This window comes from Rhinolophus sinicus, linkage group LG04, assembly GCF_036562045.2.
Source record: "Rhinolophus sinicus isolate RSC01 linkage group LG04, ASM3656204v1, whole genome shotgun sequence".
In the NCBI taxonomy this organism is placed as follows: domain Eukaryota; kingdom Metazoa; phylum Chordata; class Mammalia; order Chiroptera; family Rhinolophidae; genus Rhinolophus; species Rhinolophus sinicus.
This window is the reverse complement of record NC_133754.1, coordinates 177,267,372-177,295,318: the sequence shown is the minus strand read 5'-3', so window position 1 is coordinate 177,295,318 and position 27,947 is coordinate 177,267,372. Positions and strand designations below refer to the sequence as shown.

Sequence of the window (27,947 nt, the reverse complement as noted above, 5' to 3'; positions counted from 1 at the left end):
CGTAGGGACTGGTAGCTGCATGGCCGTATGTAATGTGCGTTTAGCAAGCATAACACAGTGAGGGCTGAGGGCACGAATCAACATGTGACCTGGAACCAAATCGGCCTCTACCTCCTTAGAGGTTGTGTGACCTGGGACAACTTGCTTAAACTCTTTGAACCTCAGTGTCTTCATCTGAAAAATGGGAATAGTAAGACTATCTACCTCGAAAGGTTGTTGTGAGGATCAAGTGAGTTTATTCATGAAAGTCTAGCACAGAGCCTGGCATAGGTTGATAGCTCTGTAGGGGCAGCAACTCTTATTATTAGAATTATTGTTATTACTAATATTACCATTATCTGTATCATTATTGAATTGTCTGGACTTTATAGATCACCTCCAGAAGCAGGGCCCTCACTCTAGGACCTCCGAATGACCCCTGCTGGTAGATCTCTTTGCAGAGCTATGGTGACATGATTTTCCCAGGCGGTCATGAGGCCCTGCAGCGCCACCTGGCGGTGCTGCGGAGACATTGAGCCCTCCAAGTCCCAGAAAACAAGCCCAAAATCTCTGGACGTTGAAAAGTTTTGAACGTGATGGATTGGGACTAAACCCCATTTTACAGGTCAGGAAAGTGAGACTCAAAGAGGTTAAATAACTCACCCAAGGTCACACAGCCAGGCTGCCAGGGCTCTTTCCACACTGCCCTACCCTGAATATTTTCACTGCATCCTCCCCTCCCACTCAAGTAATGAATGAAAGAATGAATAATAATACCAATGACATAAACGATAATAAATAAAAATTAAGCCTTTTGCTATTTCTATCATGTGGGAATGGAATCAGTGTTTGCCCGACACAGAGCCCACCTCACAAACACCACCCCACTCTTCTCCATCTTCACTGAGAACTTCCTGGTCTCGAGGTTGTCGTCTCTTTGCTAAACTATTATAACAATCTCCTCATGGAGTCTCTACCTTCATTTTCCTGCCTCTAATCCATTTTCACAAAGATCTTTGAAAGCACAGAACTGAGCCTGTCACATTTCTGCTTTTAAAGAAAGCAAAAGGAAAAAACCCTTACTAGCACCTGCTCATCAGAGGCTCAAGTCCACAACCTTGGACACAGCACTCAAGGCCCCGCCTTGAGGACGTGCCCAGCACCAAGCTCCCGGGACGGCTTCCTGCCTGGAGGGCCCACTCTTCCTCTCTGGCAGCAAACTCCTACTCATACTCTGAGGCCCAACCGAAGTGTCCCCATCTCTGTGAAGACTACCCCATTCACCCTACTCTCAGCCCCTGCTGTCCTCCCTCTGCTCCCATAATCCCCGTGCTTGCCTCCCATCTTCACTGACCACACAGGTCTGAGCAATCAGCTGTGGCTGTGGTCACCTCCCCTCCCAGACCAGACACTCCTCACAGCCAAAGTAGGTTCTGAGACACTTGGCACAGGGCCTGGCAGGTGGTAGGTGCTTAGAGTATGTTGATTGTAAAAATTAAGAGAAAACAACCTCATTCACCAGTACTGTGGTCAAAACGTCATAGAAAAAAGTCCTTGGGGAAGGAAGCAGGAGGCCATGTCGCCATGCATTGGCCAGAGGGGCCTGGGAGGGAGTGAAGGAGGGGCCTGGACATGCCCACCCCAGCCCCCCAGGTACCTGTTTCTGGCCTGTGCCATCATCATCCATGCCGTGCTGGGCGGCCATGGCAGTGGAGGTGTGCAGGGTGGCAGCGTCGAAGGGCACCCTCTCCACATTGGCGATGTGGCTGGAGAGGTAGGGCAAGCCCAGGCCGTCCGTCTGGTCTGGGTCCCGCCAGCTCTTGAAGAACTGTTTGAACAGCGGGGTCTCGCCACCCTCGGGAAGGATGGAGACCTGGAAGAGGAGGGGAAGAGCAGGATGTGGCTGGGCTCAGGTCCCCCTGGGGACAGGGACCGCCAAGCAGGGGTCCTCAGGGGAGCCTCAGACAGCCAACCCACATCGAGGGTAGGACACCCACCCCACCCCAGCTGGAACCATTCTCCCTCTCCTACTTGGCTTCAGACTCACCTGAGTCTGCTTGGGGTAGTTCATCTTGGAGATGAAGTCGGAGGCCGTTTTGAGGGCAGCCTTCCTCTCCTCGGTGTTGGCCTGCCTGCCTATTGGTAGATGGAGGGTGAGGGGCCTGGGGTTACTGCTGCGCCCTAATGCCCAATGGGTCAGAGAAAGTAGCAACCAAACCTCCCCACTTATTCTTCTTAGACAATGGACAGCCAAGGCCAGAGACCGCTCCCCCACCACCCCCAGAGATGACCATTCCTAGAGCCCTTATGGTCTAGATGGGGTCCTGGCTGATCACAGCAACTGCAGCAACTGTTGCGGACAATTTACTGAGCGTGTGTTTTGTGCTCAGAATAATACATAGATTATTTCATTTAATCCACGTACTGATACTAAGTGACAAAGATCATTATCTTGTCCCCATTTCCATAAAAGGAAACCAGTGTCTCAGAGAGGTTAAGTGACTTGAAGAAAGCCACTCAGCAAGTGGGAAAGCTGTGTCTGCCCCATCGCCTCTGAAGCCTACACACCACGGGCTCCCTCCCCTCCCCTAGGCCATCTGTCCATGGTGGGGGACTCCTCCCATTTCACAGTCTGATGTGTGTCCAGACTCTGCGAGCCTCCCTGTGCCTGGCCAGCTCCTGGCAGCTCAGACTCCAGCCTTCTTATTGCCAAGGCTGAGCAGCCAAGATGGTAACAGGAATAGCCACAAGTGTTCCGTCTGTCTCTCACCGTCTCTGCCACCCATTGCCCCCCTCCCCTTCCTCTGGACTAATAGAGCATGTGAGGAGATGCCCACGCCTCCACTCTGAAACATCTGGGCCAATGTTTCCCAGCAGCCTCCCGCAATAAGTACCCAAGACAGTCCACAAAGAGTTCCACTGAACGCTAGCACAGTTTCCCAAACAGAAACCAGATCACCTTTCTGAAAAGCCCCAACATGCATATATTAGCAAGTTAAAGGCTAGTAAGAGTCCTGCAGTAAACAAACCTGTGAATATCATTTAACCCAGTGTTGCCCATAAACATATTTGACCATGAAGCTATATATTTTTTTACGTATTTTTTTATATGATGCCAATTAGCCTCTCTGAGAACTGGTATTACAACACATTTGGGAAACACTGGTTTTAGTCCAAATTGGAAATCTGAGACCCAGAGAAGTAAGTAAAGTACCCAAGATCACACAGTGAGTCAATTGCAATTGCCAAGTCAGGGCTTTTAGCTCATGAGTCCTGATTTCCATTCAGGAGCCTGCCACTACCTCAGGGTACCTGGAATACACACTCCACCTTCTCTCCTGAGGTAAGACCCTGCCAGGCTGCAGGAGCTCCCACCCAGGGTCCTGTCAGAACCCTTCCCGTCCACAGTACCTTTCCAGACAAAGATTTTCCCATCTTTGCCATGGTCCAGGATAAAGCAGTCATCTGACCTCAAGGCCCCCTGGGCGAAGGGGTTCTCGTCAGCCACAAGCGACACCGACATGGAGCCCGCACTATTGGAGACCTGAGGGGACAAGGCAGAGGGAGCCCAGGATGTGAGTGACTTCCACCACCTCGCCCTGCCCAGACGGCACCCCTAAGCCAACACATGGGTTGGTGGCATCCCAGCCCTGAAGGACACTGCAGAGTAACACCTGGACTTGTACCCTCAAGCTCTAAGGCACATTCAGGTTTTCTTTTCCCTTTTCTCTTTTGTCACAACCACATCTGTGACCTACACACAAGTGTAACACGGAAACAGCACCCAGAAAGGGACGGGAGATAAAATGCAGGAACTCAGGTCGCATAGGAGAAGAATTATGTAGTTGGCTAAGAAGATAGTCAATCTCCTCAGTAAGCAAGTAAGTAAATAAATAAGTAAGTAAGTAAATAAATAAATGTAAAAGATATAAATGGGATTGGAATCTGGAATGAAAAATCGGGGAAATCTGAATAGTCTGTGGTTTAGTTCATATCATTGAACCAGTGTTACTTTCTTAGTTTTGACTAATGTACCTGGTTGTGTTAAGATGTTAATGAGCAGCTGGATAGGAAAGGCATATGAGAACCCTCTGTACTATCTTTGCAACTTTTCTGTAAACCTAGAAAACTATGCCAAAATAAAAAGTTCATTAAATTTTTTACAAAGTGTACCATACTAGTCAAAATTCAAAGGAATGACATCCAGTGTGGACAAGGCTCTAGGTACACAGGAACTTTCAAACCCCTGAGGAGGGTAATTTGGGAGCCCTTGCAGAGTAGTTTAGTAATATCTATCAGAAGTTTAAATAATGAATGTTCTATGCTTACTGAGTACTTACTATGTGCCAGCACTAGTCTAAGCAATTAGTATAATTAATCACTTACATAATTATAGAACTCCTTTAATCCTTGCAACAACCCTATGATAGTTCTACTACTATCCCCATTTCACTGATAAGGACCCCAAGACAGAGAGGTTAAGCAACCTGCACACCTACAAAATACCGGTCCCGGGATTTGAACTCAGGCCGTCTGACTCCAGAACTAGTATTTTCAGTACTGACTCGCTATTGAGCCTGTGACCCAGCAAGTCTGGGAACTTGCTCTAATGCCATACTTAGCACAAGTGCAGAGGGACTGCTTGCAATCAGAAAAGGTGGAAATATTCTTTGATGTCCATCAACTAGCGGTCTGCCAAAAATTCTTCTGTTCGTAAACTAGAACACTACATAGCTGTTATAAAGGGCCAGGAGGTCCTGTAGTACAGAAAGATATTCGTGACTGTGTTGAGGGGAAAAAGGCCACAGAACAGCATAAATAGTTTGGATCCATTTATATCAAATAGAGATGGAAAAGTATATAATTAGACACAGAAGGATGTAATCTAGATGTTCTTTCACCAAAATGGTAACCATGTATCCATGGTAACCCATGGAGAGGAAGGAGGAGAGGTTGATTTTTGTTTTTAATTGAGTATTGTTACTTTTGTAATTAAGACATTTAAAAAAATAGTACTGGTTATCTTAAACCAGTGAAATCGCACTGACTTTCATTTTCTTTTTATATTCTTGAGTATTGCCCTCTATTTTAGTTTTATAGTGAGTGTGTGTTGCTTTATTAGAATAAAAATCACAAATCTCCTTGGTTTTCCTCTGTACGTGATGAGAATCTGCACCCCGTTTTGTTATTTTACCACAAATAAGCCGAGGGCACAATATGAGTATCACGACTCGGCGGGCCTTTGTCTCAGGTCTCAGCCACAGGACCAGAGCATGTCAGCTCAACAGCAGCCTCCATTCAATTTTAAACATCACAAGGAAGAAATTATAAATAAAGTCATTAACCATAACCCGCCCCCCCACACACACACACATGCCCACTTCTGTAGTATTTCCCCAAGTATTTTCCCATCAGTTTTCTCTGTGGACTCCCAGAAATCCTACAAAGTGGACCTTACTGCCCTTCTCCCCACTTTACAGACTAGGAAACTGAGCCCGGAGAGAGGACATGTGCTGCCAAGACCCCACAGAGGAACATGACACAGATGTGTCCACAGTCAATGGCTTTCTCTTATTCTTAATGCAAGAGGCAAAGGAAGTAGACGGGTGCCCACTGGAGACAGGCAGAAACCAAGCCCCCCACCACACCCCGCAGGTGGATTTTGCTCAAGATAGCAGAGCTCGGAAAGACCGGGCCCCCTGCCTCCTTGCCCTGACCCCAGGAGACAGAGCAGCTGAGGCTCACCTTGTAGAGCTTGGCCAGCTTGCGGTTGGCCGCGTCCTCCTTGGCTGTGTCATCGGTACCCTCGGGCAGAGCTGGCTTGGGACCCAGCACCTGCAGAGATGGAGAGATGGAAGGGTGGCCATGAGCTCCCGGCAGCCTCATCCCCCTGGGAGGGGCCTGGGATCCTGAGAGAGCCCCGCTCTCCAAGCAGGCAAGGACCACATAGGCATCGATGGCAACCCTCCAGTTAGGGGAAAACCCCCTCTCCAGAGACGTCCTGCATCTCTTTACATGCCTCCTGTGTATGGAGCTCAACCAGATCGGCCTGCTAAGTCCTCTCCTCCCTGAGCCCTGTCTCCAAGAGTTCTGAGAAAGCCCTGCTTCTCTGTCTCCAGGACAGTCCTTCAACCGGTGCCTCCTTGGCCTTCTAAGAGTAACTACAGCTACTGAACACCTTCCACTATGTGCCTTTAAGGGATCTCATTTAATGTTACATGCACACCAGGAGGCACAGATTATCACTCTCGTTTTACAGAAGAGGAAACTGAAGTCCACAGATGTGAGGTGACTTGTCCACACAGCTGTGAGGTGGCCACATCCGAAGTGGAATCCAGATCCCTGTGACTTGAGAGCCGATTTTTACTCTTCCATGTTGGTCTACCTCCGCCAACAGCCCCAGCTCACTGCCCCTCCCAAGCCACGGACGGTGTCCAGTCTCCTCCCCATGACAGTCACCATCTGCTCTTCCTAAAACCTGTAACTCAACACAAGGAGGAGCCAAGTGGCATGGAGCAGAGTTCATGGTCTCCCCATTTTCCTGGTGAACTCTGCCTCTGCAAAGCAAAATGGCTGGTGATGGCACCACGCAGTTGACTAAATGGGCCACACACTACCAGGAATGGTCAGAAGAGGAAAGAGGGGATTGGGTCTCAGGCGTATATTTCTGACCTGGCGTCAGCATCAGGCTTGCCCTCAAGAGAGGCTGAGACTCTCCTCCTTGGCTCCTTGGGAGGACCTGGCCCTCCCAGCTGGAGGGTGTGGCTTAAACCCTAGAAAACAGCAGGGCCTGGATTCCAGCCCACCTCCCAGGGGCGTCTGGGAGTGGTGAGGGAAGCTGTTCTTCCCCACTTTCTAGCGAGTTCCAGCTTGGTAGAAAAACAAATTCACCTCAAAGTTGCCTACTGACTGGAAGAAAGTAAACAGCATCCTTTCCCAGGCTTGGCACCCCCCCTGCACTCCTGGGATGCGGCTGTCGGTACCTGGAGCATTGCCTCAGGCTCGCCGCCCTCCTCAGACACGTGCACTTGGGCTCGGCCACTGCGCTCGTTGTCCCGGATGCCCTTGGACACCTGTGTAGCCTTCAGCCTCTCAAATCGGTTGCTGTTGGAGCCACACCACTGGTAGATGTTCTGTAAGACAGGGACCCCATGTAAGGCAGCGCCCCAGCCTTTGAATAAGCCCTGCCCAGTAACAAGGTCAGGAGGAAACAGTGTGGTGTGTGTAAGCTCACCTTGTTTTCTGCTGGCCCAGGTGAGGGGGGTGGAGCGTACACATGCACACATCTAAGGGCAACGGGTGTGATCCATGTGCACCAGGGTATGTGAGTGCATGGCTCGGGATACGTGTTTTTTCACAGGTGAAACTACACAGAGAATGTGTATAACAATGTTTGCCTGCTGGTGGGAGTGGAAATTGCTACAACCACTTTGCAAAACCATCTGGCCACAGCTACGAAAGCTCAGTCTATCGAGATCCTATGAGCCCGCAATCCCTTTTCTAGGAACATACCCAACAAAAGTGCACCCAGATGTTCCCCAAAAGAGCTGTTCTCAGTCAGAACCTGTTCTAATAAGAAGGTTCTGAACCGTACCATGTATAATAGCCCCAAACTAGAAAACAGAAAGGATAAATAAATTGTGGCATATTCAGCCAATCGAATCGCACGTAGCAAGAAGAACGAACAATCTACAGCTAAAGGCAACAATGTGGATGGACCTCAGAAGCAGAATGCAGAACAGAAGTCAAACATAAAAAAGCACGGTTCCATGTACATCAAGTTCAGAATCAGGCGGAACTACTTTGTGCTGTTGAGAGAGTTCAGGGTAGTAGTTACCCTTGGGGGTGAAGGGACTCAAAGAGGACAGGAGGGGCCTTTTGGGGGCTGGTGAGGTTCTGTTTCTTGATCAGGGTGTTGGTTATATGGGTGTTCACTTTGTGAAATCCATACAGGTGTGCATTCAGGATTCACACACGCTTCTCTGTGCCTATAACCCTTTAATAAAAGCTTACACTCAATAAGTGTGTGCCCATGTTTGCATGAACAGTACATCACGTGTATACATGAGCTTGGGGTGGAATGTCTGCCGTGTCCATTTACAGGTATGAGTGCATGCGGATTTGGGAGGAATGGGTACAAAGCATCACACATCTGTATGGTGGGCCTGGGTAAGTGCACCCCACACACATTGCCATATACAGCTGTGAATGTGTAACTGCACGTCCAACACACACATATGTGGGTCCTTGAACAATACACCCAAACCCACTTGTGGAGCCATGTCCATGCTTGGTGGGCAAGAGCCTATAGTTTTTGTACATGCCTTCCATGTATTTGGAAGTGAGTGACTATATGTAAAAAGGTACAGCAGATGTGTATATGAACACAATATGTCAGAGAGTCTGTATATCAATCAAAGTCTGAGTACACTGTGCCCGAGGTCTGTTGGCATGTATATGATGGGCTGAGTCTACACGTGTGGGAGTCCATGCATGCCGGGCACATCTGTACCTCAGTCTTTGCAGGTGTGTCTGACTCATGCGTAGAGCAGGTGTGTGCATGGGGGCTGCTGTTCCTGTGGCTTGCCCTGTTCATGCCTTTGCATGTGTTAACATGGGTGTGTCTACCTCCCGGAGCCAGGCCAGAAGCACCTCAGTGGCCCCTGGGAAAAGGCAGGGCAGACTCACATTGCCCAGGTCCAGGATGAAGCAGTCGCCATTGTTGAAGCTCTCCCAGGACACGGGTACTTCAGTGGCACGGACCACACGCCGCCCTTTGACCTGGAAGAGTCTCTGCACCACCACCTCATTGGGTACCACGTGCTTGAATCCTGATGCCACGCCTCCTTTCTGTTGGGTCAAGAGATAGCGTCAGTCTCGGGGAGAGGGTCCAAAGAAGCAGATATGGGGGAAAAGAATAGGGTTGAGCTGAAGGAAATTCTGGCTGTGGACCAGTGGCCTTCCAGCAGATTCCCTACCACTACACCTTGTCGTCCTTTTGAATCTTATACTCCACTGACAAGAACACAGGGCCATTTTCCTGAATCAAAAGCTGCAAACACTTCTTTCTCAAAACCAGCATTTCCCAAGGGGTGTTCTAAGGAACCCTAGTCCCCAAGACATTCTGCAAGGAAAAGGTTCCCTGGCGGTGGAAGAAAAAGGCTTCCACTAGGGCCAGAAATGCGGCCACCCTGTCCAGGCCCCTCTTTGCTGCCTCCCTTTGCAGAGCGAAGCCAAGTCTGACTCTTGCCACACAGACTCCATGAGAGCAAGGGGACAATGGGAGCGAGTTTTAACTGGGTTCCTATTATGTCGACACACAGTAAACAATATGGAAACGTTTGTGAAATGATAATGCCCACCATGCAGGGCATTTTGCATCATGTATGAGGCAGGTGTCACTATCCCATCTTACAGATAAGGAAAATAAAGCCCAGAAGTGAAGGAACTTGCATAAGATCTCACAGCGAGGAAGTGCTGGAGCTAGGATTCAAACCCAGGTGTGACTGAATCGACAGGTTCTTCCCCCAATATCAGGCTTTCTTAGAGCAAAGGTCACTAGGGTCACTCAGGATGGGAGGCAGGAACAAGGCAACTGTTCAGGGCAGTCTTTCAAGTAATGTTTTTCCAGTTGTGAGTGGAGCGGCCGGCCCCTGGTGGCCTTTCATAGTACAAGCATGAGGCCTTTCAAGAGTATCCCCTGGGGCTCAGCAGGGTTGCCAAGGTGTTCACAGAGCCGTCTTCTGCCCTGCTTCAATGGCCCTGCTGCTGGGGGGCAGGTGAGGGAGGGCAGGTGAAGAGAAGATGAAACGCCCTGCGCTCACCTGCTAATGACTGCAGAGGATGCCACTCACTAAGTCCTTGCCATGGGCTAGGGCATCTGTTTTATGGACATGCAATGTGGTTCTCACAACAAGCCCTGAGGTAGGGACTCTCATTACCCCACTTCACAGGCAACGAAACAAGTGCTAAGAGGGTAAGTCCCATGCCCAGGGTCCCAGCTAGTTGGTGGCAGTGCTGGGTTTTACCCCTCAATTTGCCCTTCCAGGAACCCGGCCGTGCCCAAGTCTGCCAGCCCAGGGACTACTGAGTGTCTGTGGGCAGCCCTGACCTGGGGACTTCATTCAGCTGGAGGTAAAGAGACAGTGGATCTGAAAAGTCTCACTGTTTCAATGGATTCCTCAGAGACAAGGAATGGGGAGACAGGGGAAAAGACCCTTAACTTTTTTTAGTACATCTCTGAAATATTTTACTTGTTCAAGCAGGCCTTATATTTGATGTTTAAAAAAAAGAAACATTTTTTTTTACAAGAAAATGGGTTCTTTTATGTCATAAATCTTGGTTCCAATAAATTCTCTGTATATAAATTTATAAAAGATTAATTGATTTTTAATTATTGTGGGTGTGTACTTCCTGATAAATTAATTCCTCTGATCAAGAAAATTAGACCTGGAAAGACTAGTTAACAAAAAACAACAAAACCAAGCTCTGAAAAAAAAGAAAAGAAAAATGTAAAAACAAAAACAAAACAAAAAAACTGGAAAAAAAAGGAAGAAAGAAAAAAGAAAAGCTCTTAGAAGACATTGGTGGATCTATAACCACAGGGGACAGAAATTTTTTGAAATTTTCACTCTTTTCCACTTCTACTGTAATCTTTAGGATTGATTGTTGCTTTATATGGTCTAATCATTAGGTGGGCAGAGATTGACATCAAATTACTTGGAAAAAAATTCAATAGGATAAATTGTTTTAAAAGCTACTTTCCAAATATAGTTCTATATGTATATGAATATACATATCTATATGTTCATATACAGAGAGAGAGAAAAACTACCCACCATTTGGGGTACATCTCCAATCATAGGGGACTTTTACTTTTCAAAACCTGTGTTTCTATGTTTGATATTTCACAATAAGCTTGTATCACTCTTGTAGTCAGAAGAAGGAAAAATTTATAAAGATTTATATTTTTTTAAATGTTAAATTGTCTATAAAACAAAGAAAAAACAGATCAACCCAGCCCAGCCCAGATTGTTTGAATAAAGAGTTTCAAATAACCCAGCCCGGAGGGGTCTCTAGGGTTCTGTCTGAGAACAGAGAAAGAAGGAGGAAAAGAAGGAGGGGTGGGGCGGGGGTTGATGGAGACGGGATCAACGGATTCTGAAAAGTGCAACGACTTTTAAAAGGAGTTAGAGGTTGCAGAACAAGATGAGCCAGGCCCTGTGACAGCCCTCTCTAGTATCTCCTGTCCCCTCCCTGCCCCTTCTCACAACCGAGGACAGAATTGGCTCTGAGGTGCAGGCTTTCACAGAAACAAGTCTTGCGTAACAAGCTCTGCTCCTTGGGGATCTATAATTGATAAGGGCGCCAGGCCAGAACCTTGGGCTGGGCCAGCCAAGTGCGGGGGCAGCCGGAGGACTTGGCAGAAGGTAGAAAACAGGATCGGCCTTGGAACTCATATTTTCACCAGGAACAGGGTCTTCCAGAACTGATGTCCCAAATCCAGGCCCAGGTTGGGAACCCGCCCCCTGGACCATTCCTGAGTTTGGTCCAAGAACATCCTGAAAAAATCCCCGGAGGGTGGGGGAGCCTTGCTAAACATGACCTAGGCTCTACCTGAGCTAAGATCAGAGACCAGGAGACCTAGAAATGTCCACTGTGAACCAGCTCCATGCTAGCCCTTCACACCCAGGTTTGAATCCCAGCTCCATCCCTTACCAGCTGTGCAAGTTGCTTAACTTGTCCACACAGCAACAATAAGCAGCGCTATTTATTTATTTATTTAAGGAGGGCGCAGCTCACAGTGGCCCATGCAGGGATCGAACTGGCAACCTTGGTGTTATTAGCACCACGCTCTAACCAACTGAGCTAAACAGCCACCCCAATTATCATATAAATGATCAATGTTTGCTGAATGGATGACAAATGAGGAATGTGTCAGGGCACACACCCAGAAGCACACAACTGGCCCAAAGCCTCAAAGCAGTTACAAGAGTGGCCTTGGGACCAGAACCCTTAATCTTTCTGGCTCCTGGTCAAGTGCTCTTTCCGCTCCCTAGTCCAGGAGCTGCAAAAAAGCCTGGTCCTTCTCCAGGTCAGGGGCCTGGGTCCCAACCTTCTTACCTCTCCTTCAAGGTACCAAGGGTCCCAAGGTAGCAAGGTATAAGCCCCAGAAGGGGCTTTGTAAGTAGAAGGTAGAGCCGGACAGCTCAGGATTAGCAGCTGTGAGCACCAGTGAACTGGCAGACATGGGGCGCTGGTAGGCTCCCGGGAATCCAGCCCACCTCTGCCCAGCCCAGAGCTGAGGCCCTGTTCCCAGGATACACCCTGCCCCTATCTCCGTCTCACCAGCATGTTCCCATCATCCAATTCCTTGTGCCTCACCTGGGCAGAAAGGGTCACCACAGAGGACCCTGAGGTCCAGAGAGGGACAATGACTTCTATAAAGTCACGCAACACATCAGTGGCACAGACTTGGCTTGAGAGGCAGGTTGGTGTAGTGGAAAGAATGCTGGGAGTCAGGAGATCTGGGTTCTGGTCTTAGCTCTGGGACTGACTTGCTGTGTAACCCTGGACTAGTTGTTTAACCTCTCTGTGCCTCAGTTCCCCTCTATCCCGTAAAATAAGAGATTTGGACTCTGACATTAAGGTCCATTTGGCTATCAAAGCTTGTGATCCTCTCCCTGTCCCGACCAAAGAGAACCCCAGCTCTGCAAAACTACAGCTTTTCCTGAGCCCTTCCAAGCCAAGCCCTGTGCAAGGCATTTCCCAGCTACACCTTTACCAAATCCTCTCCCCAGGCCTGAAGGGCAGGTACAACTGGCTCTTGTGTTACCGGAGAGGAGAAGGAGGCTCAAGGAGGCCAAGTGGCCTGCCAGAAGTCACACAGCGTATTAGGGCACAGCTTCTCAGGACTCCTAGCTTGGCTTTGCTCAGCCCCACCTGGCTGGGGACTGAGGGAAAGATCTGTGTTGGTTCAGATTCTTCAGAGTTCAAGTTCAAGGGGGATTCTTCTAACGAACAGAAAGAAGAACGTCATCAAAGGTGCCCCTTTCAAATATCTAACATGGGCACTCTGTTGGCAGGGCCAAAAATCTAAGGGGTGCAGGAATAGGACTAGGTCCACGCCCCTGGCAAGCAAGGGACTAGGTTTCCACCCATGGCCCACACCTTGCTACTGGGGCTAGGAAGACAACTCTGTGAGACGATGGGGAACTTTCTTCTCTCCATTTTAACATAAGGAACCAGAGGCTCACAGAGGAATTGTGATTTGTCCAAGGTCACACAGCTAGGAAGGGTCCAGGATTCAAACCCAGGGCTGGCCAACTCCAAAGGCTGAGCTCTGACCTGTCTGCTGACATCACCCCACAAGACTGAAAGATGGGTGGGCCTGAACATGTCCTGCCATTGGTGCAATTGTCCCTGCCGCCCAGGACCCACCTGGTATTTGAGGCCAGACTTGAAATAGCCGAGGAAGGTGGCCGACTCGAAGCCCTGGACCTCGCGGTGCTGCACGGCCCGACCATTCAGGTAGTCATCCAGCTGCACGGTGAAGATGGCGGCTGCTCCACTCTCATCCTGGGTACACTCATTGCCTAGACGACATTCGAGCAGCGTAAGCCTGGCTTCTGGAGTGGTCCCAGCCTCCTGTGGAGGACTCTGGAGCCCCCAGCATGGAGCAGGCCTGGCTGTACCAACTGGGCAAGCCCCTCAGTTAATCCAGCTACGTAGTGGGGGAAGTGGGGGCCGGACTCCATGGTCTCTGAGTCCTCTCAGCTCTGACACGTTCCCCCCCCTCACCTCTCTCCCGCATTGCCCCGCACTCACTCTCAGGCCTCCTGAGCGTGACGCCAGGCCTGGGAGCAAGGGCTCAATTCACACATTAGGAAACTGAGGCTCAGTAGGGGCAGGACTTACAGTCACACTACAGAGCTGTGGCAGGGACTCCAGGCTCCCAACTCTGAAGGGTAAACTGAGGCATGGCTGGAGACGAGCCAGGGAATGTGTGGAGCAGGTCCAGGGTCCCCAAGTCACCCCCAATTCTGAGTGCTGCACTAACTCGTTTACCCCTCCCAACAGCCCTCTGAGGTAGTGTGGCACTGCCATCATGTCCACTTTCCAGAGGGACTGAGTGCCTTGCCAAAGGGCAAGGCTGGGCTCTGAACTCGGGCAGGCTGGCGCTAGAGTTTGGGGACACATAATCACCAGCCAACGGCCTGGGACCTACTTGATGCTCAGTAGTCACTTAGCTCCCATGGGCGTCCCCCTGGGGACCATGCCTCTAAGTCTGTGCTTTATGGGAGTGGGGCCTGGGGTGGGGGCCGGCCTCACCCAGCCAGTAGTGCAGGTCATACTGCAGGTTCCCGTTCCTCAGCTGCACTGTCTTCAGGATGACATAGGCATCGCCTGTGTAGAAGTTTCCGTAAAGGTTGGGGGGCACAGGTACCAGGTCGAACTTCTCCACACGCCAGATCTGCAGACCAGGCACCTTTCCGGCCTTGAGGAACTCGGGGTGTTCCACCACCATGCTGCCGGGCTGGAAGAGACAGGGCGGAGCCTGAGCAGGGGCGGGGGCCCTGGCGGGGAGAGACCCCGGGCATGAGGGAGGGTGGTTTCCAGCACCAAGAGCATCCCACTTGAGCCTCTGACTCTCCCCACCCCCCGAGGCAAGTCTAACCCCTTCTACAACCGCTGTCTCAAGGAGTGAGCAAACAGGGAAGAGTTTAGGCTCCAAACCCTGTCCTTGGCCAGAGAGTAATCAGTTCTCCGATGATGGGGCGACAAAGGGCTCTACCTCCCTTCTCCTTCCCTTCTTAGTGCCAATTGGATGGGACAGCTGAGGCACAGAGAGGTGAAGTGACTCTGCCAAGGACCCCCAGCCAGAAAATGGCATGGCAGGGATTGCCCCAAGCTCCAAGAGCATGAGCTCTGGGGCCATGGAAAGAGCCCCTCAGACGGCAGTGATAACGCTGGGGGTCTCCAGGAGCTCAGCATTGTTCCCTTCCAGCATCCTCAGTGGCTCTTAGAACTAGAAGGGTCTTCAGAAAGCTCCTCATCCAACCCCATTCTGCAGATGGGGAAACTGAGGCCCAAAGTGGGGAGGGGACTGGCCCACGGTCACACAGCCTGTTTGTTTTTGCTCTTTGGAAATGGGAAGGTATCCCATGCCCTGTCCATGTCCCCCATCACATCCCCAAGAAGGGCCTAAATGACTTAGCCCAAGTGGCCTCCTGCGCTGTCTGCCTCCTCCCTCCTGCCCCCCCAACACCCCATCCCCAAGTCCCATTTCTTAGAAAAGGCAGAGGATGCAGCTGGGGTCTGCCGAGCCTGTTGGAGATAAGGAGGTCAAGAATGGGGAAAAGGCCATCAGACATGCAGGGGGCTAGAGATGGAGCAGAGTGAGACGGTTAGCCTGAGGCCAAAGGGCAGAATCAGCAGGCACAGGTCACCTGGCCGGAGGACAGATCTGGTGGGAGAAGTCAGAGAAACCAGACAGGGAGAACTCAGGCAGAGGGGTGAAGAAACACAAAAGGGAACCAGGAGAGAAGAGGAAAAACCAGACAGGACAGAGGAGATATCAGAGAGGGGTGAATAAATAAGAGTAACGACAATAAGCACACAGAGGTGACATCATACAAAACAAAGGGAGAAAATATTGGAGAGGGAGGGAAATAGCAGATGAGAAAGAGGAATCTGAAATAGAAGAAATAAGAAGAGGGAAGAAGAGAAATCAGGCAGAGGGAAGGAAAAACTAGATGAGGAAAAGGAGAAATCAGGCAGCAGGGATGGATAAGACAACAGAAGGCGGCGAGGGAAAAGAAATCCGGCCAAGGTGAGGTTAGCCTCTAGGGAGGTTAACAGCCAGGTCCCCGAGGCTCCCACCCCCATCAACGGGAGCCCAGGAAGCAGCAAGAGATACTTACAAAGCAACAAAACAGTTTTTCCATTCTAGACCTGAATTACTCCCCTTTTCCTAGCGCTGTATCTGCAAGAACTTACAATAGAGAGTTACTCTGGGAGCCCCCGGTCCCCCTGGACACTCACCCGCGCCTCGGACGCACGCCCCTGGGGCGCGGATGTCTGGGCCGCCCCCCGCGCCGCGGTGGCCGCGCGGGCAGGCGGCGACAGCACGCACAGCGCCAGGACCAGCGCGCCGAGCAGGGCGGGCGCAGAGCGGTGCGGAGCCATGGCAGCGATGGCAGCAGAAGACCCAGTGAGCAGCCACCGCCTTCGGGTCGCTCACTTTAAGTAGCCACCCGCCCATCGCATCCAAGCCGGGAACGCCCTGCAGGGAGGGCGCGGGGCAGGGTTGGGCCCCAGCGGGGCCCAGGAGGGGCGGGGACCTGGCCTGGATTTTGGAGACATCGGGGTTCCCATCGGACCAAACCGACTGGGCGCGGCCGCCCCTTCACCCCAGCTCCAGGGCAGAGACCAAGCACAGGGGCTGGCATACAGCAGGCGCTAAGTCTATGGATACTAAATGGGCGAATTCACGAATGGCAGGGAGCCCAGCTCAGCGACCTGTGAGACCCACGCAAGACCCCTCCCCCTCCGCACCTAACATCTCCAGGACTTATTGTAGGTTCCCCACGCCTCATAAGAAGGTTGACACAAGACATCCTTTACAGAGTGGGTATATCGGCAGGCCCATTTTACAGAGGGGGGGAAACTGCTGCGAATGGCCCAGCCACCTGCACAGCAGGACGTGGTGCAGCTAAGATTTGAACCCAATCAGTCTGGGTGGCCCAACTCCCAGTAGCTAGGGGCCGACTGGACCGGGAGCAAACAGAACTTAGCGGGGGCTGGCAGACCTCTCCACTCCTGCAGTTGCACGTTCTTCTACTGCATTCAAGACTGCCCTTCTTTCCTTATTTTTCAACAGTTTTCATTTTTTAAAACTTATTTTTTATCAAAGCTTAAAGTCACATATTTGTACAGTTACTTCTCCCCAGGGGCAACCACTTCTATCTACCCCCTTTAGCTGATGATTTCAGTGTTTACCTTCATGTCCTAAATAACAAATTCTGTTGCGTATTGTAGTTGTTTTTGTTTTGGGGTTTTTTGTGTGTGTTTTGTTTTGTTTTTTCAGTTCTAGGTCCAATCTAGTGGCTCCCCCTGGGGAAGACGAGGTTTTAAGCCTTGTCCCCACTCCCAGGCTCCCTTCCCATTGCTCCACCCGCCCACTCGTGAGGCAGAGTCACTGCATTAGGAGGACTCTTCAGACTCTCTTAATCCTGCTAATCCCTCTCTCCTCCCTCCCATCACACTACTTATCTATTTCCAAGTTCTCTTTGCATCCCAGATCTCCCCATCTTCCAAGAGCCTGGTGGGACGTCAGGAAAGAGAAATGGGGAGTTGGAGACCTGGCTCTGACTCCCACCACTGTGTGTAAGTTACTTTCCTTCTCTATGCCTGTCTCCTCATCTACTAAATGGGTACAGTGGTTGCTGAGGACTAAATCAATCTCTGTGTATGTGTGAAAATGGCCTGGCCTGCAACCAGGTAAATGGGAGTTCCCGTCCCCTTCCCCACAGCTATGGTCCCCTGTCCCAGCCCCTCCTGGAGCCCCAGCTTCTATCTAATCAGTGGCAATTGGACCTCCGCCCTCCACAACTTCCTTCTACAGAAGGGGGTCTGTGGGACAGATAAAGGGCTAAGGGAACACACACACAGAGATGGTTCAGATCGTAAGGATTGTAAGAAGACTTCATGGAGAAAGGAACTTGTGACCAGGGCGTTGAAGGACAAGGGGGAGGGAGCCTAAGAAGAAAAGGCATTTTCAGGGAGGGAACAGCATGGACAAAGGGCAAGCAAACAAACCACACGCAGCGAATAACGAGGGGTCCAGTCTGAAACACAGGGAAAAAGAGATGAGGCGGGAGAGGGCGGCAGGAGTTCACAGGGCGCTACACTGAAGAGTCTGAACTTTATATCTGGGTGTCTGTGGGGCGCCACAGAGAGATGCCAAGTTCTCTGTCTGTCTAGGCCCTGGCCCAGGGAGCCTGCAGTGGGCCAGTTCAGGCCTAAGTTCAGACAGTTCTTCCCTCTCTTTAGGCATTTGGGTGATTATAAAAACCCCACAGTTGTAAAACAAACAAACAAATAAACAAACAAAACCCACAGTTGTCATATGCTCTGATGGAAGCATCAACTGGCTTCACCTCTCTGGGTAGTAATTTGATTATCCAAATTCGAAACACACGAGGTAACAACAGATCCACTTTCTTCAGAATTACTTACAAAGGAACACAAAAATATATGTGCAAGGATGTTCACTGAAGCATTGTTTGAGGAAAACTGGAAAGGACCCAAATGTCCTGGTTAAATAAATTACGGCGGTGCCATACAACGGACCACTCTGCAGCTGTGAAAACACAATGAGCTAGATGTGATTGTGCCTGGCACATAGTAGGCACTCAAGCACGGAGAGCTGTCCAAGGGAAAAAAAGCAAATTGTACGACTGCAGTATGACTCCTCTCTGCTTTTTTATAAGGGTGTCTGTGTTTGCACACATCCCTCAAAAGTCAAGGAGGACAAATGCCAAACTGTCACGGCAGTTTGCTTGGAAGAGATGAGAAAGGAGAATTTCCTCCTCTGATACTGTTGTGATAGCCTGAGGCTGCAGTGAGCCCCTCGATCACTGCAGTCAGCAGGAGGACACATTTTAGGGTGATGACAACATTCTAACACTGGATTATGGGGATGACTACACAACTGAAAAATCTACTAAAAATCAATGCGCTGTATGCTTACAATGGGTGAGTTGTTATGGTATGTAACTCACACCTCAATACACTTGCTGGGGGAAAAAAGAAAACTTGCTATAGGAGTTGAAACTATTTACAAATATGTATCCAATGCAATTGATGTTTTTTAATGAAACACTGATCTAGAAAGAAGTCCTTTTCAAAATATATAGTGATGCCTGCTCATTAGAGAATTTGGAAAATCCAAACAAGTAGGAAAAAGAAATGTCCTTGTCATCCCAGCCCCCAGAGTGAATTGGAGCTGGAGGCTGGCCCGGGTCAGCAGGCCCTTCTTGGAGCACTGTGGCTCTGACCTCCCCACTGGGTGATTAACGGAGGGTGTGGCCTTGGGCACGGGGGTCTGACAAGCAGCCCAGGGTCACTGGCCCTCAGGTTAATGGTCACAAAGGCCTTGCAGCTTTGCCTGCCACATCTGAGTAGCTCTGGAGCCTGGGCCCTCAGCATTGGAGACCTGGTGAATGGGCCCTGGGCCCCACCCTCCGGGAGCCCACAGCCTGGAAACTCTACTTGGTAGAGATGTGTGGAGCCTGTCATGGGGGCAACATGGTCTTGTGCTGCTCCCTGCCTGGAAGAGGATGTATGAGTTCAGGAGAGTGGGGGACTTGGGTGCAAGAGAGGGGCAAGGTAGACCCCAAGGTAGAAAGGAAGAGGCCCCACTGCTAGACCTGGCTCTGTCACTGACTTCCTGCGTGATTTGAGACAAGTCACTGCCCCTCTCTGAGCCTTGGGGTCTCCACTGCAAAAGATGAGATAGGTCCCTGTGCTATTTCCAGCTCCAGCATTCCCAGATCCTGGCTGTGCAACCACATCCAGAACCTACATGTCTCTGAGCCTCAAGGTTCTTATCTGTAAAATGGTACTGGACCAGGTCACCTGTACAGGTACTTCTGAATCTGACAGTCCAGCACCTGTCCTGCAGAAGGAAGCATTGCCATCACCATGCTACCTCTCCTCTGGGCCCAGACATCTCTGGGAGAAAAGAGGAAGGAAAGGAGAGGGGGGTCCAAGACTGAGTCTCCTCATAGCAACCAAGGGAAATAGACATTAAAATTTCCATTTTACAGATGGGGAAACAGACTCAGGGAGGTTCGGTCACTTACTCAGGGCCACTCAGCTGGAAAGAGGCATTCCTGAGACTCAGACACAAGTGTGGCTGGCTCTAGTCTCTAAGGTCTGTCTGGGGAGAAAAGCAGGGCCTCCTGGCACCATCCAGCCCGGGCAGGGAGCAAGTGTCCTTTCCAGGTAAAGGGTTGCAGTTGCTAAATCAGCCAAAGGCAAGCCATGCCTGGCAGCCAGCAGTCTCTGGGGCAGCCGTCCCCACCACACCCCCCAGGCCAGGGCAGGAGGCTGGACCGGAAAAGCCCTCTGCCCTCCACACACCTGTGTGAGCACCCAGGACAAAGGCATGTCTTAGGAAGAAGTTCAGGCTGTGGCCACTGAGTGGACGATGGCCTGACACCTACATCCGATGCCACTCATGGGCACTCAGGTCAGCCATGGTTACTGTGAGCTGAGAGGCAGCCTGGTTCTGCTGCCACTCACTCTGTGAGCACACCCTCAACCCTGCCCTTCTCTGGACCCCAGAGGTCCCCTGGTCTTGGTTGTTCCTGGCTCCTGCCCGGTACCATGCACACAGTAGGCAGCTTTTCAGTGTCTGCCACAGGAAGAAGCCATAGAGCCCACAATCTTCCCCTGTAGTTGGACCCAGGACCGCCACGGGCTTCGGCCCTACCTCCTCTGTGACCTTAGGCTAGTCTCCGTGTCTCTCTGGTGTCCCAGGGCAGCTACCAGAGCCTGGAGGAGGCGGCCTCACCCTCCGCCCCTGGCCACAGTGTACAAAAGGCCTTGGCCAGGGCTGGAAGACGCCGCCCTGTTCTTTTCTCTTCACCCCAAACACAGTTGTTTCTGATTTCCCAGCAGCTGGCCACTCATGGGAAGCCTCCCGGAGTTTGTTTGCTGTTCTCTGGGTCCTCCTGGGAACACCCGCCCCGCTGGCCCAGGATTTTGCTAATTGGGACAATGGTAAACAAAGAAGCAAGTTATAAAACTCAGTGAAACTGGACAGGGCCGCAGGCAGGTCTGGAGAGCCCCCGTGGACCTGAAAGGATGTGTGTTTTAGAATTTGGGAGACTCAGTTCCTTGAAGTGACTCAGTTTTCTTATCTAAAAAACTGGGAGAATGATACCTAGCTCACGAGGCAGTGAGGAGGCCCAAGGCCTGACACACGGTAAGAGCTCCCCAAAAGTTAGAACGCTTCTTCTTGAACTATCTGGTTTCTTTGCAGAGGCTTTTATTCAGCATCTGTATACCATGTGGGAACAGTGGAGCAGGAGAAAGGTTACAGACTCCACAGGGAGATTCTTGAGTTCAGGTCTGGGCTATGTCACCTGGAGCAAGTTACTTCCCCCTCTGAGCCTTGGGTGACTCATTTGTAAACAGGGATAGCGGTGTCCAGTTGCAGGGCAGTTGGGAGCTCTGGAGCAAAGGTAGTGTTGGGGGCCATTGCTCAGCGCAGGACTCATTAGCAGCCATGTTCATTAGGCTTCCTGTCTTTGTAGATGGTGACACCAAGAACAAGACTGGGACTTCTCAGAATCAACAGCGAGTCCCTGGCAGAACAGACTGAGGCCCCAGGGCCCTTGGTGACCAGACCAGAGCTGAGGCCTGTGTCCCTGCCAGGACAGCGCTCACGCTAAGGGCCAGCTGGATCTCTGTGTGGGCCCAGCCTATCCTGGGTGTGGACAGCTTTTGGGGAGATGGCCAGTGGGGTTTGGCTGAAGCCACCTCTAGGAGGCCGACTATCCCAGGGACCAAAGCCACTGGCCCTTTCCCAGCTTCTGGAGGCAAGCCCACCTAGTGCTGAGAGCCAAGGCAGGACATTCGGAAGGGGCCAGGCCCTGCCACTTCCTGACCCCGTGCCCTGGAAGCTGCCAGATTTGGCCATGGGTGCAAGCCCAGCGCCCTTCTTGCCACGGCCCACTTCACAGTCTGTCTCCCCTTTCCTGGGGAAGGAAACACGGTGGGCCAGCAGCTCGGCTGTAAACAGCTGCAAACAACTACATCGTAGTCCGTCCGGCACCCCTCATCTTGCCGAAAGGGGAGCCCAGGCACAAATCAGCAGCAGGGCAGAGGCCCAGCTGCAGGCGCTGTGGCCACAGGACCGTCTCCATCTGCAAACCTCCTGGGAAAGCAGTGCCTAGGGGGCCCCAGCCAGAGCCAGGATGAGCAGGAGCCGCAGGAGGCAGCTCCCTGGCTCCACAGAGCGAAGGGCTTTCCAGGAGGGAGAAAAGCAACGTGCAAGACTGTGAAAGACGCTCCCGCCAGGAACATCTGGGCCTAATTCCTGACCTACCACTTCCTAAGTGTGGTGTGAGCAGGTCGCTTCTGCTCTCTGAGCCTCCACTTCCTCATCCGTACCATGGGGATTATAATACCCTTCCTAGGGTTGTTGTGGGAATTTAATAAGGTAAAATACGTGTGGGGCTTTGCACAGTGCTGGGCGCAGAGTATGCACTATAAAGGATTATTGTTAGTTGAGCACTGGGGAAAGTTTCTCTCTCTCTGAGAGGCTCAAGTTCCTTATGTATGAAACTGGTGTAAAAGTGCCTTTCTCGAAAGCGAATGGAAAGGATGGAATGAGACCATAAGTGTGGAAGATCCTCGGACCATGCCTGGCATAAAACAGATGTTCAAAAATGCCAGTTTCCTTTGGTCAGGAGCAGGAGCTGAGGCTGGTGAGCTCAGGATGCCGAGAATGGGTGAGGGGTGCGTGACCTCCCGGCCAAGAGAATACAAGGAATGTCTGGGGTGATTTTGGACAGAGCTCAAATCCCTACCATGGGGAGGTGGGGGGAACTGGGCGAGTGGCCCTCCTGTGGCACTTCACTTTCCTCCTCTGTAGAATGGGGTGAGGGTCCCTGCCTTGTGGGGTGCCTGGGAGGGCTGAAGGAGCCCAGGCACGGTGCTTGGCACACAGCCAGCACTCAATTACTGTAACATCCAAAGACGAGCCCTAGCACATGTCCAGGCCCTGCACACATCCAGCTCACGGGCCCCTACACCCACCCTTGACCTCTACCTCTCTGTCCCTTCATCCGAAGGAGGGGAGAGTTGGAGGGTCCCAGCCAAGGCCCTGAAACCCAGGGTGGTGGCTGGTGCCAGGGATGGGGAGGCATCTCAGGAGAGGGCCTCGAGCCAGCACCTAAGGAGCCTAACTTGCCTTCACCCCCTCCACGAGTCTCTCCTGATGACGCCTCTCCTCGGGTCTGCCTTCACCCAAAACAACAAGGGCTCTGATCCCAGCCCTGCCACCTACTACCTGGGTAAGTGACTCAACCTCTCTGAGCCTGTGTCCTTGGGTATGGAATGGCCAGACTGTGTCACAGGCTTGCCAGAACTTGATACCAGTAAAAATCAATTATGGAAAAACTCCAAATGCTATGGCATGATTGGAGAGTCTTTGCAATGAACCTCAAACTCTAAACTACAATAGAACATCCAGAGATTCAAAGATGTTTTTATTATTACTAATCCTTTTAATTGGTTTTTAAAAGTACTTTCCCCTCTTCAGCATAAACAGAGGTATGGTACTGGAATGCTTTTGTTCCTTTCCCAGCTCAGAGGACAATCGTAACCAGCTGGAAGAATTAAACATGATCCAGCACATAGTAGGCACACAGTAGGGCTCCAGAACGATGGGTTCCAGTAGGTCTTCCCTCCCCAGGTTTGCTCCTGACCTCACCTCCCTCCAGACACCAGTCACCGGCATCATCTTCCAGGTGCCTGACCCTCTGGGGGCTTCCAGAACCCTCTGGGACACTCTTAGAGGCAGGGCCTAATCAGAATCCTCCCACCAGGATATAGTATGTAAGGGCTGAGGCCAGAGCCGAGATGCTCAAACCCAGCCACTCCTGCTTCACACTCACTTCCCACCCCCACAAACCAACCACTATCCTGGTTCAGGGTCCCCATCTTTCCTCTGGAACCACTGCACCAGCTTCCTCACTAACTTCAACTGTCCCATTATCCAGAGATTGCATCATTCCCTACTCAAGACCCTTCCACGGCCCCCAGTGCAGACTGAAAGCAGCTTGGCACCTGAGGCCCTCTGTGATCTGGTGCCCACGTGTGCTTGCAGCCTCATCACTTGCCGACCTCCACCACCAACGTCTGTGCCATCTAACCTTGTTTGTATACGTCCTCAATTTCTTGCCTCAGGGATAGCTGGGGTCTAGCCTCAGCTCTGTCTCTGACTCAGTATGACCTTGGGCAAGCACTTGGCCTCTCTGAGCCTCAGTCTCATATGAGGCAATCGGGGGCTCTTGTGCAGATGAGACAAGATAAGGGACTGTCAGGGGCCAGGAAGCGCCAGTCTGCCAGCCTGCTTACTGCTGCCTCCTCTCTGCACCTCCACCCCCGCAGCAGTGCTGATTCTCTCCCCTAAGCTTTCTCTCCTCCACGCTCTGGAATGCAGCCGCTGGCAGCCAGCAGGGGCAGCCAGGGAGGGGAGCCGGAGGGAGGATGGCTTACAGGAAAATTACCCAGCTCAGGCCAGCCAGTGCTGGCGCTTCCAGCTGCCTCTAAGACTGGAGCTGGGGGCCTAGCAGGCTCTTCCTGAGCCATGGACTTGGCCCCAGGCCTTGACCCCTGTCTGAGCTGGTGGGGGCCTGGGGGCTACTCTGGGCCCCACTCCTCTGGGATATGCCCACTCTTTGGCACCCACAGAAACGGAGGAGGAGGAGGCAAAACACAGACTGGCCTTTGTGAGAAGAGAAAATTGGCTCCTGCTGCTGCATGCTGGGGCCCCAGGCACTGACATGAAAAGGGTCCTCTGGGCCCCTATGCTGAATCTTTATACCCTGGGTACCATGTCCCCACGTCATATACTTTGTACCAGCATCACATATGCCACGCCCTGTGTTCCTCACACCTTGTCGTGTGTGTACCCTGATGCACGTTCCACGTTGCGGCCCATGGACACCGTACACCTGGATCGTGCTCCGCGCACCACGTCATATCTGTTGCATGATGCACTCTGTACTACATACCATCTTTTGAGACCCATGCCCACTGAGTCAGGTCCTATCCCTGGAAAGTGTGTGCCATCAACCTTGTCCTGGGCCCATGAACAGTGTCCCTCATGCCTTGGTGGCCATCTGTATCGTAATGGTTAAGGAGGGCAAGCTCTGGGACAGACTCCCAACCCTACCCACCGTTACCAGGGAAAAGTTACCTCCCTTTTCAATGCCTCAGTTTCTCCAGCTATAAAACAGAAATGGTATTAACACTCACCTAATAAGAGTTGTTGTGAGAATTAAAAGAGATAATGCATTTAAGGCTCTTAGCCCAGTGCCTGGCACAGAGTGAGTCTGCAAATGTTGGCTGGTATTGTTAAAACTGTGCCCAGGTATCTGTACTATGGCCCGTGTACTGCATGCCAGGCCCCCAATTCCCCAGCTCCTACTATGCATCAGACATTCTATCACATTTGTGAAATTCAAACAATGAGCTATAAGAAGGCTATGACTGTCCCCTCTCTTCCAGAGGAGAAATCCCAGGCCCAGAGAGGGCCAACAATGTGCATGAACTCGCACAGCCAGCATGGATGAAGCTGGGAGGTGCACACAGCCTGGGCATCCAGAGACAGCAGAATCGTGGTGGGCCACGGGGTGGGTGTGGAGATTGCCAGCCAGCAGGCACAGGCATCTTTTAGGGGTGATGAAAATGTTCTCAAACTAGATTGTGGAAATGACGGCATAACTCTGCAAATTTATTAAAAGTTACTGAATTAAGTAAACCAGGTGAATTATATGTATGTAAATAACATGTAAATTTACTTCGACAACTTATGTAAATTGCATTTCAATAAGGCTGGTTGAAAAAAAAGAAACAAAAAAGCCTCTGAACTTCCCATGCACCACGCTGCCCAAGCATTCAGCAAGAGAAGTGATTCCCTGGGAGTCAGTGGACACCATCATCAAGCACAGGCTGAGAAGCCACTGAGGCCCAGCGGGAGGAGCCTTGAGTGGCATGGTTCCCAAACACCTCTGCAGACCAGGTGCATAACATAACAAAATCACCTGGGGGGCGTCCAGAAAACGTGGATTCCCAGGCCCCACGCCCAGCCTCTGAGTCTGTAGGTTGGGTGGGGCCCGGGAACCTGGGATTCTGAGGCTCAGCCTGGACTGGAAATCACTTATCATAGCCCAACATCCCCTTTCACTTTTGGGGAAACTGAGGCCAAGCAGGACAGGCGATGTGTCAGGTCTAGTTGATCAAGCAGTGGAAAAGCCACGGCTGGCACTGGGACCCCTCCTTGTCCCTTCTCTCCATTCCCTCCTCCTCCCTCCCACTCCTCCTTGGCCATCAGCCCCCGGGTGACTCAGGGCTCTGAGTCATTCAGTAGCGCCACAGAGGAAACTTCTTAGGAAAAACAATCCCCAAACAAAGCTTCTCTGATCTGTGGAACAGAATAGGCCCAGGGCGCTAGGAGTGAGGGAAGAGAACACAGGGTGGAGTTGGAGGCCAGGACCAAGACTTAGTCTCCCTTCTTGGCCACTGACTTGTGAGGGCCCTAGAGAAAGCACTTCTCTGTACTGAGCCTGTTTTCCCACCTGTAAACAACACCAGTATTGTCCACAGAAGCTCATATGGACCAGGTGACGTAAGTACTTATAAGCTTTGTCTTGTTGACAATGCTTCCCCAAAACCCACAGGTAACCTTATTCCCATTTTACAGATGGGGAAACTGAGGCTCAGAGAAGTTCAGCCCAAAGTTGCACTGTTAGGAAGTATAGGCAGAGTCTGAATCTAGAGCTATCTGACTTGGAAGTCTTCCGCTCACTCCTACACACCTTTAAAACATACCTACTCTGTATAGTGGCATGCAGATCATATCTCAACAAACATGTAAGGTGAACGGCCACAGAAGGTGCTCGACCATAAATGACTTTCTCTTTTTCTTCCTCTGTGTCAGGTCCTGCCTCAGGACTTCCTGAGCCAGTGGGTGATACACGTAAATTCAGGTAATCACTCAAGTGGCTCTGGGCAGAGGGAGCGCAAAGCAGGGAGCACCCAGGACCTGACAAGCCCCAAAGGAGGAGCATTTGAGCAGAGCCTTGAAGGATGAATGGAGGTTTGTCTTTGGGGAACTGGAAACAGGCCAGTCAGGTGGAGGGAACAGCAAAAGCAAAGGGTCAGGGAAATGCAAACACTGGAGAGGTGTGCCCGGGTGGAGACTTAGACATGCAGGTGAGGGAGGGGCCTAACTGCTCGGAGTCCTGGACCGATCTGAGGCAGCGGAGGATTTTTAAGAAGGGAGAGAATAGGATGGGGACTGGTTGCATCTCTGCAGAGGGTTCGGCTGATGGCTAAACCAATGGAGTCAGGCCTGGGCCTTCCCCTGAGGCCTCTTGGAGGCCCCCCTCTGAGCAGACTTCAGGGACCACCCCAGATCCCTTGCTACTCACCCACGAGTCAGAATTGCCCCCAAGGGCCTCTTCCTCAGCCATAGCTGGGCTGGGCAGAAGGCAGATAGGCCTCTCCTGGCCGCATCGATCTAATCACACGGCCTATAAATAGGCCCTTGTGGCTTAGTCTGAAATAGCTGTGCCAGGCCCAACTCCACAGACATCACATGGGACGCACAGTTCTGGAAATGGTCCTTCTCCTTGACACAATGAAAAACCAAAACTTCCGCAGGAAACCATCGTTCATGCTCTACTTCCTTCTCTAAGCATGAGACAGTGCGTCTGTGGGCAATGGCCCACAGACTGAAAGTGGGTCCTGTGACTGCTTTTCTGCTTCCCTCTCTGGGGACCCTGAGTGAGCCATTACCTCTCTCTGGGCCTCGGTCCCCCGCAATGTAAATTAGCGAGGTTGGATGACACCCTTAGGGCCTTTGTAACCAGGATGGTCTCTGGAATTGTCTGGGGGGGGAGCCCCTACACCCAGAACACCCATTCCATTGTTACCTCTCCCCCAGTTGACTGCAATTTTAATTATCAGCATTTAAAAAATTATAATTGCGATAAACATTTGAGCCAGAGAGAAATGAACAGGTCCAAGCCCTGCCACCAAGAGCTGTGTGACCTTGGACGAGTCACTAACCCTCTCTGGGCGCCAGATTCCTCAGCCATAAGATGAAGGTGCTGGCGAGATGATGCCCAAGGTCTATGACTTTTTTTCAATTTTCAATTGTT

General features: G+C 51.3%; 1 protein-coding gene across 5 annotated transcripts in view; it reads right to left on the bottom strand.

The window, feature by feature from the left end:
• GSN (gelsolin) overlaps positions 1–27,947 on the bottom strand; it is a 52,516-nt gene that overhangs the window by 10,510 nt on the left and 14,059 nt on the right. For 2 of the 5 annotated variants that reach the window (XM_019731226.2, XM_074330944.1), the window contains 8 exons: positions 14,311–14,515; positions 13,420–13,574; positions 8,668–8,829; positions 6,963–7,112; positions 5,725–5,814; positions 3,391–3,523; positions 2,027–2,115; positions 1,637–1,852 (listed from right to left, as the gene is read on the bottom strand). In XM_019731226.2, coding sequence (XP_019586785.1) covers positions 1,637–1,852; positions 2,027–2,115; positions 3,391–3,523; positions 5,725–5,814; positions 6,963–7,112; positions 8,668–8,829; positions 13,420–13,574; positions 14,311–14,506 — 1,191 coding nt within the window. In that variant the 5' untranslated portion in view covers positions 14,507–14,515. Of the gene's footprint in view, positions 1–1,636; positions 1,853–2,026; positions 2,116–3,390; positions 3,524–5,724; positions 5,815–6,962; positions 7,113–8,667; positions 8,830–13,419; positions 13,575–14,310; positions 14,516–15,902; positions 15,974–16,023; positions 16,217–27,215; positions 27,273–27,947 lie in introns of those variants that run through there. The other 3 variants (XM_074330943.1, XM_019731223.2, XM_019731222.2) reach the window with 3 other exon arrangements.